The sequence below is a fragment of the Buteo buteo genome, chromosome Z (assembly GCF_964188355.1).
Source record: "Buteo buteo chromosome Z, bButBut1.hap1.1, whole genome shotgun sequence".
NCBI lineage: Eukaryota > Metazoa > Chordata > Aves > Accipitriformes > Accipitridae > Buteo > Buteo buteo.
In genome coordinates, this window is record NC_134204.1 from 82,115,123 (window position 1) to 82,127,851 (window position 12,729).

The 12,729-nt window shown below is 35.3% G+C and overlaps 1 protein-coding gene across 2 annotated transcripts in view; it reads right to left on the bottom strand.

Moving 5' to 3' along the window:
* EDIL3 (EGF like repeats and discoidin domains 3) overlaps positions 1 to 12,729 on the bottom strand; it is a 262,422-nt gene that overhangs the window by 133,236 nt on the left and 116,457 nt on the right. For both annotated transcript variants that reach the window (XM_075020331.1, XM_075020330.1), the window contains one exon: positions 672 to 800. In XM_075020331.1, the coding sequence (XP_074876432.1) occupies positions 672 to 800 (129 nt within the window). The remainder of the gene's footprint in view (positions 1 to 671; positions 801 to 12,729) is intronic.

Here is a 12,729-nt window from a genome sequence, read left to right on the forward strand (position 1 = left end):
TCTCAAAATTTTATTTTTTTCCATATGGCTACCTGTCAGTTCTGTAACTACAAACATTAAGACTAGGATACTGACCTGCTGTTCCCAGTCTGACCTGAAACCAGGCAAAACTCTTCAAATATATGATAATGATTAGAAAGAGGTCCAGATATTGTATTTTAAACAGGATTAAATGTACATCCAGTTTAAGTCTGGAAGTTCTACCCTTGAATTTAAATACCATGTTTCACAACATTTCTTCATAATTGATAAATGCATAGGTAAAGTAAGATCTAGAAGATGTATTTATTCACAAATTTATTTTCAGTTATTCTCTCCACTTTTGTCTAGCATTAATCAAAACAAATCCACAAACAATTCCAAGATAAGAAGAGATCCCTACTATTTCAAATAAGCTTTTCCATGAAATCCATGCTAAATGTGGTTACCTTTCCTTACCATGCTCTACAATATGCGTAGAAAACTATGCACTGTTGTGTCCAGTAAGTTGGAAGTAAGGTCATTTTCTGAAGATAGTAGCAGTAGTATTCAGTATTATTAGCTTGCTCATAATATAAAGGCCAAAACCTGATACACTTCAGAAAACCAGATATGATATTAATCCTCAACATTGCAAGCAATAAAAAGGCTCCTATCTATAAATACAATAAAAGTTACCATGTGGAACTTACTGTGCTGGCAGTGAATCCCATTAAATCCCTCTGGACATTTACAAACATATCCTATGAATGTGTCGCCTCGGTACGCTTCACTAATTTCACATATCCCACCATTATGACATGGATTAGGAAGGCAGGGTCCTGAGAGAGGGGGGAAAAAGAAGAAGCATATATACATACATTGTAACAAACATAATAATTTCAGTCATATATGTGTTCATTAAAGAAATAAAATCCCTTATGTAGACCTTCATATTCCACTAAACCACTAAAATATATCCTTCACATAGTTCAGATAACTTGCCAGCACAGATTTTTATGAACAAGAAAAAATATGAAGCATGTCACTACTCATTAATCACAACATTATTTTTTAATGTAAGAGAAGACAGGAGACAGAGAAGCTAAATCTTGCTCTCCTATTAAAGATAACAGGCATTCTAACTTTTATACCACTGAGGAAATTTGTATTAATCAAACGTGCCTATCATGTATGGAGTGACATGTACAATATCCCTAAATAATCACTACATGTCAAGTTAGTAGTTTGAGATCTTTGCTACGGCTTTGGGTGACTTTCTGCATATGTGACTATATGGGCCAGCAGTTAGCAGCTACTAAACCAACTATTCTTCTTCCATTGAGTGCCTTTTTAGCATATCCACTTCAAGCTGATTTCAAAAAGTTCTTCTGACTAAATTATTTTTTCCCACTAACCACATGCTAGGATACCTAAAATTTCAGCAGTGAGAACTAATTTGTTAGGTTTGCAATGAATGACTACACATACCTTTAAATAATAGCACCTTTTGAACTGAGATCTGAAGTTTATTCATTTAATGGCACATGTTAAAAGATTTTTACATCTTATTGTCTTGCTAATACTATTTGTAATATACCTCCTACTAGAAGAAAACACGTTAGCATTTTGATGATTTTTTTTCCAGTCTCACTTTAAAGAACTAGTGGTAATCACTGATTAGAAAGCCTCATATGCAAATTTTTGTGTGACAGGATATATGAATTCAATATATAGTATGTTATTTGTAACCTTTGCCATGTACACAGAAAAGTGTCAGTCTTCACTTATTGAGATGCAATGTCATAATTATTCACCCACTTAAAATTGCATTTAGAAAAAACAAAACAAAACAAACCAGAAAAGAACTTCTTTCTGCAGCGTTATTTACTGACAATCAGCACTCGGAATTGAGTGATTTAAACTTACAAGAGCTATAATTTTAATGTTTCTGAGGGTCTGCCTATTTGTTTATGTTTTCAATTACAAACCCAAGGTTTGACAGATGTTCACAGCAACACCATTCATTCAGAACGTCACGTTAGTGAAAACTGCACTCTCTAAGAAAATATTAATTTGAAAAAGATAAAAATTAACAGGATGACAAGGATATCAGAACACATTCGCCAGTTATAATTGCCCAGGTGGTTATAGCAATTTGAGAAACTATCCATGGACACATTTCTATTACAACTTACGTCATCAGCCTATTCCAGGACACAATCCTGCAGAATGTATGCTTGTGTGTATCATTAAACAGGGGATATGTCTCACTGAACCCAATAAATAAAAGACATGAATATACAGCAGCTTATTCTAAATGCAATTAGTAGTAAAAAAGGGCAAAAATCATGAAGATGGAGAGGAGGAGATAGCTGTTGCCTTTTTTGCCTTTCCCTATCCACATTCTGCATTACACTTTAAACGTAATGGTACACTACATTCCTAATTCCAGTCAACATATATCACTCCTTTAACAGGTCTAGGAAGACTCATGGCTTTCAAGTATTACAGCTTCTGTTCCTGTTATTTCTCCTCTGTAATATTTTGGGAAGAAACATGTTTAATAATTTTCACTTTTAGTCTCCCAATGAATACGAGTGTGTATTTTTCTTCCAAGTCTCTATCAGAGTGTTTCAGTTTGGGGAGTATCTGCAGGTAGCCTTATATGTTAATTACTTCTATGCATGCGGATCTCTAATCTTTGAAGAACAATAAATCTTTTAATAATTACTTTCTCATTTTGCTTGCTGCTTTCTCCATATGGCTTGTTAAGCACATGTTCAGCATACTTTCATTAATTTTCTTTAGATTTTGCACTTTCTCAGATCAGTCCGAAGTACAAAGACTTAAAAGGTCATTTGAGGTGCACAGTAATAAATAATATACTTGGTGCACACCAGTCTATCTAATGAATCTTAGTCTTCTATGATGCCTTCATACTGAAAAAACCCCACACCAACAATATGAACACTTTTTTTTGCCTGATTATAGTTGTTATTTGGTCATAGACATATAATAGCAGGATTTTCAGTCTAACTGTTGAGTAATTTTGCTTTGGGTTTTTTTTGTCAATAGAAACTGGCAGTTCAAAAATTATTTTGAGAGCAATGAAACATCCTAATTAAATGCACTGAAACTAGTAAACAACAATCATCTAATTTTCACTAGTTAACATTCATTGCCTCAAAAGGACATGGGTTAGACTCATCTGTGTTCTAAAACAATGAATGATTGAAACTTTAAAAAGTCTTATTTCTCCTAATTCTCCAGAGGACCATACTCTGAGTTCACACATCTTTGGGATATTTAAATTGCATGAATCTTCAAGCATATGTTTCTTTTTTTTTTCATTGGGTGTATAGGATGCCTGATGCAAGTTTTGCAGGTTTGAGTGTCTTGAAGGATCTGGGTCCTAATCCTGCCATCATTCCATTTAAGCATCAAAAATGGTATGTAAAAATCTAGGCACTGCTGCTAGATCATGAGACGTCCCAGCTAACTTCCATAGGGATGTTTTAAATAACATTGTATTGAATGCTGGATAATTAATTCCCCAACAATCTGATAAATATTCTCAGTTACTCAGATCTATAGCAGCAAGTTAAAAAACATCCTTCTTTACCAAAAAAAAACCCAAACCCAAACTTGTCAACTAATTTTCAAAATACAGTGGACATCAGGGATTTGGTTTTTTTAAATCAATAGCACTGTAATACTTTTGCAGGTAATCTTTAAATGGCTTCCAACACAAAGAGAACAACAACATTTGATCAATATTAATGAGCAGTGGAATTCAATGGTATGCTTTCCAGGCATTTTTATCCTTGTTCATATAAAATAATGTCAACAAGATTAATTGTGCACTCAGAATAATAGATCTATTCACTTTGCTGCTCTTTTGAGTCCTTCTTTGTGCAGCTCCAGTGATATTAGCCAACATAATAAGTATAGTCCAAAATATATCATCCTGTTATTCAACTGAAATCCCATACTGTTTTTGAAAAAATATTGGAAGTAACTTAAAGCATAGCAGGTTTTAAATTTTTTAGATGCTCTTACTAAAATCTCTGAGATTTTACAGATGGACAAATCAAACAAATGCATCCTCAGTAGAGTTGCAAAGGGGCTCAAGGCAGAACCATGTTATCTGTTTTCTTTGACAAGCACAGTCAACAAATAAAATCTTGTATAATGCAAAAGTGGTAATTATATATTTGAGAGAAAACATTAGTTTGTCTATAGCAAGAAAGGCCAGGAAAGCAAGGAAAACATCATTTCACCAATAAGGATGTAATTTTTGACAATGATAACATATACAAAGAGTGAATTAGCTGATTTAGGAAAACTGTTTCTTCATTTGTCTTGTAGGATATTCAAATTCTTTTGAAGTAATAGAAAGAAGTGTCCAAATACCTTCCTATATTTCCCCCCTGGTAGTCTGGAGGAAATGTATTTTTTAAAATACCTAGTCTTATTTTGAGCTTCTTTTTTTTTGCATGGTCTTCCATTTTTAAGAAAAAATCCAAACGGATAAACAAACAAAAAAGCCTAGAAATGTTGACAACTGTGAAGCATATCTAAATATGTGTATGTGAATGTCATTACCTAAAATTCTGATTGTTCTCATTTCAATTATTTAGTTTTACTGCAGACTGGCTGCATCTACAGGAGCAAGCTACACAGTGCAATGGGAAGGGATCTGAAGAGGAAGAGGGCTGATGCTGTCGACCTGATGCCCACACATTGTCCTTCCTGAGAAGAGGGTGGTAGAGTTACTCTGGTGATAGACTAACTCTAGTCTCTATCAAGGTTTTTCATCAGCTTAGGTTTGTATTTGTATGTGTGAGGTATGACACTAATTACTGTCCCCTCTAAGTGTCCAGGATGCATTAGAATTTAAGAGCTGTACATAAGCCAGTGCAAACTTCATCAGGGACAGACACAGAGCCTGTCTGAAAGGGCAGCTGCGCAGATGCTCAGCAGAACACCTTTTGTACAATGCATTGAAGTGCATTATCAAGAAGTCTGCAGATGCTTTGCCAGATATTTTTTTGATAAATCTTTACCTAGGACTTAAAAATATGACAAAGGCCAACTTTGAAGTACAGTGGCTAACAGTGGAGTTGTGTAGCATAAGCTTAGCAAAATGTAATAAATCAGAAAATAGTTGAAATAGCAGCCGTAACAGGAAGAAAAAACAAACAATGTCCCCTCAATGACTCTTTCCCTTAACACTCCCCAATTTAGTGATAGTCATCTGTAAAACAAGCCATTTCACATGCTTCCACCAAATACCGTAAGCATTTTTTGCCAAATATAAAATCTGCTGCTGCTTTGATGGGAAAGACAATACAAAATACCAGGCAGTTACAGGTGATGTAGTTAAACAATAACTCTACATCAGTTGCATCTTCCTCAAAGTCTGATTCTGCACACTCAAAAGTGTGCTTGCTGCTGTGCTAAAACAGGAAGATGATCAAAAATCAAACCCCATGATTTCTTACTAAGACAAGATCATATGAGGAATACGAAAAATGAAAAGAGAAAAAAAAAAAAGACAAATATACTCCAATGGAGTGACATACGCTAAATAATCACATTTTAAAAAAGTAAAATTACAGGCAGTGCAATACAAATGTTAACGCTTTTGATGCTATCTTTCTATCCATCTTCTCTTCATGTAGAATAATGTAACTTCAAGGAAAAATGCCAAATTAGATATTGACCTTGATATACATCAAGATGAAGATACTGTTAGCTACAAAGCTAACTGCTTCATGTATTTTGTGGAGTATTAGTGAAGTAGGACTAATAGATAATGTTACTCTGATGATACGCTAAGCTCCAAATCCTATAAAAACAAATATTGAAGTTATCATCAAACTAAGAAAAGGTATCAAATGATTTTACATTTCACTGTAAAAGAAAAATACTCTCTAGCTGCTTGCCTTCATACCACTAGCTTTTCTTAAGTCTATCTTGGCTCTACATGAATGTCAGTCAAATATTTTTTTTTCCCCTCTGGTAAATTGAAATCTTCATCAGAGATCTCTCACACAGTTTCAATATCAGTAGTTTGAAGTCTTCCCCCCACCTATGTTTTGATAATACATAACACCTTAGATGCTTCCTCTGCCAAAGCAAAGTCTTCAAAATAAGCTGTGACAGAGCTCACTTAGCAGGAGCTCTTATATTTTGAAATGAATATGTGTAAAAGAAGCCACTGGCACATATGACTGCTTTCATCTTTATGGGAAGAGAAGAATTAATCTCCTTGCTGCTAGAGCTAGCAGAATGGCATGAGCTTCCCATGATGAAGAGGGATTATCACACTGAATTAGGCTCAGTGTCCAGGTAATCCAACACCCCATCCCTGCTGCTCATCAGTTCCTGCAACCTGACAAGAAAGCTGAAGAATCCTGCAGTGGGAATAATTAGAAATCTGCATTAGGTATCTTACAAATATTTGAGATGAGCTTAATCTCTGAATCTTTATATTTGACATTCTTTTCTAACTAATATGCATGTTTTCTCCATAGAGTTAAAAATTATGTTTATACCGCCTATATATGCACAAATGAGAGACCACCTCTTTTTCAGTAGTATATTGATCTTTTTCTTTCCTTAGCATCCTTTTAAGTACTCAAATAGACTTTTGAAAGGTGTGCCACTACAAATGTGAGCTTATAGATTTCAGAGTTCAGCAGACACAAATCCAAAATATAACATAATTCTATTCAAAAGAGACCATCTTCCACAGAGACACACAAATGAACATTCAAATCCAGCAGGAATGTCCCTACAGGTTCTGACAGAAAACTGCTTTATTGCACAAAAAGGGCAGGAATGTAACAAAAGCTTTTGAGGGTCTCTGATCTTACTCACAGTTACTATTTTGCCTGTTAATTTAATATGATTGTGCAAGGCTACCTGACACAGAGGCTGGCTTTGAATGCCCCCAGCTGTGTGTCTGTGTGGGAGTCATGATACTTCAGAGACCATTTTAACAACTTGACAGAAATGATCCTGCATTTGTTGAGTTCTAGGGGTCATTAAATTGTACTAAAAAACATACTTGTATCTCAGCCTATCTATAGGTTCAAGCACACAAGTATGACATACCCATTCCAGCAACACAGCGTAGGGATTAGGTCTCACTAGTACATGTCCTTCGAGCCAGTGCACCACCTTTGTGGTTAAGACTGAGCTTCTGCTCAAGTGTTTTGTAGATTTCACCTTTATTTAGAAGAAAACTACCTTTTCCCAAGAACACTCTTGACATAGCTGGGTCTGAAGAACAGCATGTTTTTTTACTACTTGAATCTACAGCTACATGTCAGCTGCCTGCTTTGCAATGCACGGTTTTGAGGACATTTGAAGAGAGTGTCTCCAGCTGATGTGCTATTGACCTTCTGCCAGGAGGGGCTGTAATCATGAAAACAGTTTCTTCTAGTCAACATGCTCGTTCTGCCACTTAAGTATGAAGCGTCTTCAGTAATGAATGAATACGTTGTAGTCTAGTACTTGCTCTTTCTCACTCATAAATATTTTTTTTTTATCCTTAAAAGTAATTCTGGGTTCAAAATTTACATAAACATCTAAACATTTTAGGGCCCAGCTCCCATTATACTGGTCCATCATGACATGGCTCAAAGAAAATAAAGAAGTCCCTCAGTTTAACTAAAACCCAAGAAAGCCAAATGTGATGTATTTTGAACTACCTCAACCTTCAAGTCTTCCAAAGTGTGACAAGAAATTCTTGCTTGCCCAGCATACTTGAATATTTGTAAAGCAGACAGAAAAAACCCCAAACATCAAACCACAATAGCTCCTACAGATCAATATATTTCATATGATTTCCTTTTGGAATTTGCCACTGTTGATTCTATTTTGCTGTTAGGATACAAATGAGTCTTGTATCAACAAATATTTATTGTAACGACAGCTTGCTATTTATTTGGTTATTTTAACCTGAAAAGAATAGGCATTGCAGAACATCATTCACAGTTTATGTGGAGTATTGATAATATTAACTGATTGCTATATGTTATTCCAGTTTATGCATGAAAATAGTAAAAATAATTAGCAATTAAATACACCTTCATCTCATTAACATTCTCAAAATATCAGCTTTAAAAAAAAATAAATCTGTTCAGCCTGGTTCATAAGTGAATTAGTACTGTATTAGAATCTATCTAACTATATATTCATTATAAACTAATGGCACTGATCCAGACTTAATTGCACTGTGATTAAATATTTATCTTGTTTTTAATGCAGCAAATGGAGCGTGCTGATTATAATGATCAAGGTGTCTCCATCTGGATGCAGCAAAAGCTAAGGTTCACCCTTGAGTGCAAAATGCTTTAGGTCATTTCTGCACACTTCCCTCTAATCCTATTCTGTGGATTTCTATTACAGAGAAGAAATTTAAACTGATTGCCCAGCCACCTCCCAACCTCTTTTTAACTAAATAACTAGAAAATTTTCTGACAAGATGCTATTTAAACTTGATGGCTATACCGCACCTTTTCTTAATAAATAAGTCTTAAACTTCTCACCTAACCCTTCCATCAACTGAGAATGACAGATTATACTGAAATTGGAGGCATGGTCAGTGTAGTACGCAATGTAGTGATGCTACACAGGGTGAGACCTGAAAATAACTCCAAAAGTTGAAGGAAGTGTTCAATACACTAGAAGACATTTTCCCAAGTTCTCTCTCATTATTTGTCTTCATACTCCTCAGCTTCCAAGCCTGAGAACTTTCTTTCCTCATTTTCATTGCTGTTTTTCAGCTCTTTACACCTCTTTGTCACCTACAAATGTGTTTCTGAATAAAGCCCACAGTATTCTTCCTCCACATTATCTGATAAACCCACTGTAGCAAATTAATGTGAGACCTGTTCTGCATCTCTGCATGACCTTTCACAGGATGGTTTTATCTTCCCAAAGAATACCTGTTTTGTTTATAGAAAATCCAGGCTCAGGGCCTTTTCTTTCTCTTCCTCTAATTTTATGTTGAGGCAGCAGCATCATTATTTTTTTCCTCGGTGATACTGTTTCTGCCACTGACTTCTCCCAGTCTTGCTGACCCAAGTGTGGGGGCTTGGTTTCTACACTCTATTTTTTGTGATTTACTCTGCATCGTTGTTAAATCCAGATTAATTTTCCAACTTACATTAGAAATATTTTCTAAATCTTTTTCAGTTGATTCTTGTTCACATCAAACAGAAAAACCTCTGCAAACACAGAGAATTTTGTATTTTGTAAAAATTTTGCTGGAGGACTGCAAAGACTTGAAGAATTTTGTATGCTAAAATATTCAGAGAATTTGATATATTGGGATGTTTGAAAGATTCAGTTCAAAAGTGCAGTTCTGACAACACTAATATCTACAGGTTCTGCATGAAAATAAACTCTCAAAATTCATTCTCTATATAGTTGAAACAAATCCATCTCCATATTTACCGCACTAGTCTGTTGCTTAAGCAAAACATACCCAGCAATAAGGAAACTATACATAGTTTGGTACCTAAGGCAGAACCTCACTGCCAGTTGGGATTTCTGTGCAACAGTGCTATTCTTATCATCATAATTCTTGTCATCAAATATGAAGATGTCAGTTTTCATTGTTTCACTGCACTTTAAAATGCCAGTGATCAAGACCTCTCATCCTTTTTTTGCTGTGTTCCATTAATAACTGGAAAGTGGGAAAAAACTGAAAAGATTATGTGAACCTTAATTATACCAGCAAATAGATTAAAATCCAGTTAGTCCTCTTGCTGAGCATTCCAGTGGGAACTAAAAAATGCAACAGTCTAAACTTATGCTATTCATATTTGTATGAGTCAGGTCCTAATTACTAGTGACACAGAAACAGCAGAAGCAAATCTCAGAGGGTGGTTATCCTTAGGACATAAAATATTATTAAAAAGTGATGAAAGAGAACTACTAAATGTGAAATATATATAGTCCAAAAAGGCATAAAGTTGTCCACAGCAGAAACCAAGGGAAATAGATAAGACTTACACTCCAGTCATTTATTTTCCTTAGGATGTAGGACAGAGGAAATATATCCTTTCCTCTTTGCATTTTTTTCCGGCTCCATCAAACCCTTCCAATTTCATGTACCCTACCCTAAATCCTTTTGAATTCCAGATCCTGTCACTATTATCCAACTCTTACTCCTCTCTTAGTGTTCTCTTTTCTCCTCATACCCCATTCTTGCTTCATATTGGTCTTTTGCCAACTCAGAAAACCACACACTGCATATCCATCCCAATTTAAAATCACAACCCATTTTTGCACTTATGTGCCTTCAGTTTTTAAGATACACAGTAGAATCACTGGATGTCTGCCTCCTTTGCACCAGCTACATCCACAGCACAAATACGAATTAATTGATCTTGGTTAATGTGACTCACATGCAGTTAGTTGTACGTGGATGAAAATACTGACCTATTTTGGTGGGTAATGGTAATAATTCCTGCACAGTAATAGTGGTGATTAGTCTTTTCTGATAAATAATGCTTTAACTTAAAATTCCTTTTTGTGTTATTACACACAATGCTGTTGTCATTATTGTCGCTCAAGTACAGTTCTCTGCACTAGTAAACTTTGCCTTCAGCAGAGCCTTGTGCAAGGGCTAAGGCATAAGCTGTAGTGCTCCCGAGGTCACAAATATATTCCTTTAGGGAAGGGCATGGCAGACTCCCTTTGGAGCCACGCACTCTTTTCAGGTGTCCACCCTCAGCTGTGGCATGGGTAACTTGTCAGACACATCCAACTTTCCTCTGGTTTGCAAGATTCACAGATCTGTGCACGGACATAATGGTGGCCATATTCAACCAAGTGACTTCAAGAGATGAGGGCACGAACTAATTAACTTCCCCTCACCTCAGGATAGATGACCTGAGTGCATGTTAATATTCTCTTTCCAACCCAGTCTAATTGGTACCTGGATATGGTTCCTGAAAGGGAATCCATAATATTTCTCATCTGTTGATGGAATGGAGTCAGACACAGAGAAGGTCATCTGGCTGAAAAATGTGGATGATGCCGTTAGGTTCTGAATTACAAGGAATAAGACCAATAGGATATGCTATGAAAACAAACCCACTACTTTACTAATGAAGTGTATACTTTCATCAAGGATATCCCTAGCTACATGATTTACACGGTTTGAAGCAAATTCTTGATTTGCAATTTCTTAAGAAGTTGCAACAAATTGCCTGTGGTCTGATACCAAAACTTTAGACAGAAACAAGACTTAATGACAAATACATTACATTATACCTTCTGTCCCTGCCCCTGCTCAAGGGAGGCTAAAGCAGAACACTGACCTGACAGGATCATTGATTTGTTTTTTGTTTCAAAAAATGCTCAGTAGTACTGTTTTGAATAGAGAATTATTGGAATGGTTTTTTCATCTAGGAGGGTGGATTAAAAAAAGAAAGTTGAGAAATTCCAGGTCAATATGGAAAGATTAAGGATCAGATATTGAAATATTGTCACCCTTTCCCTTAGTGTATATTAATAAATACTGTTCTGCAGTTTTAACAGGACAAAGTACTGTAGAAACCTTGAAACTAATGAAATTCATATTAGTTGTTACAGAGACTTGTAATATTGCTGTAGGGTGTTAATTCATGCTTTGCGAGTAAACGTTAAAATACAGTACTGCAGGCAAATTGAATATATAAATCTATATCCAGACCTTTTTGGTCTTCAGCTATGGCTTCTTCATTGTAGCTAGCCGTTTCAATAAAACTTCATAAATTCCAAGTCTTTTCTCAGCTTATTTGACACAATTCAAGTAACTTCTAAAGTATATAAAGGTACAATTAATTTTAACATTTTTTAGTAGTAGACAACTAGACATTCATGGGAGCATGTTACATTTTCATAATTGTTATTTTTATCAGAACAGTGAACAGTTGACATACAACCACAACTCCCATGGCAGCCAGTGGAAGTTGTGTCTTGAACAAGTAATGAATATATACTTCTGGACTGGACTGTGAAAGCTTCCGCTCTTCTACTTATCTCCAATCATACTGATAATTTTCATATGGCAGTTTATTACTTTACAGTACTGTAGATCTTATGTAAGTAATTTTGCCACAATTTTCAAGTCACCTAGTATTTACTCATAAAGAGTACTACTGAAGTCAACAGTTTTATATAAGCGCAAAAAAAGAGAAAAAAATCGTTGTTTCCAAAATAGTATTTTGAAATGCTGTAATTGTATAGATAAGATTAAACAATACAGCAGAAGATAGCTGAATTCTGCATGTCATTCTTTCTTTAAGCCTGGTAATGGATATTCATGCTCTGAGGTAATATATTGTTTATCTAAAAGACTTACAGTGAGAAAAAAATGAAATGCTTTTTAATTGCAGTAGTAAATGCTTCAAAAGACTATACAGTAAAAAGGAATCTATTCAATTTCTAAGACAAAAGAAAAATGGAGGTCTTGGCTCTGGCAAATGGTCATTAGCATATGGAAAGTCAATCTATAAGAACAACAATGAGAATTAGTAGATATGAATGAAGTGGTAGTATTTGTTATTGCAACAAATGGTCCAAGTAGTTGCTGCATATGTGCAGAAGTCCCCACATTCCTGTCTGCGTGAACTTGGTTAAGCCTTTGCTTGATAATTCCATGCCCCTAAAGCAATTTATGTTCTCTTTATGGCAAGAACTACATCTGGATTTCACCTGTAATGTTGCTTCAATGATACATTTTAAAGAGGGCTGTTTAGT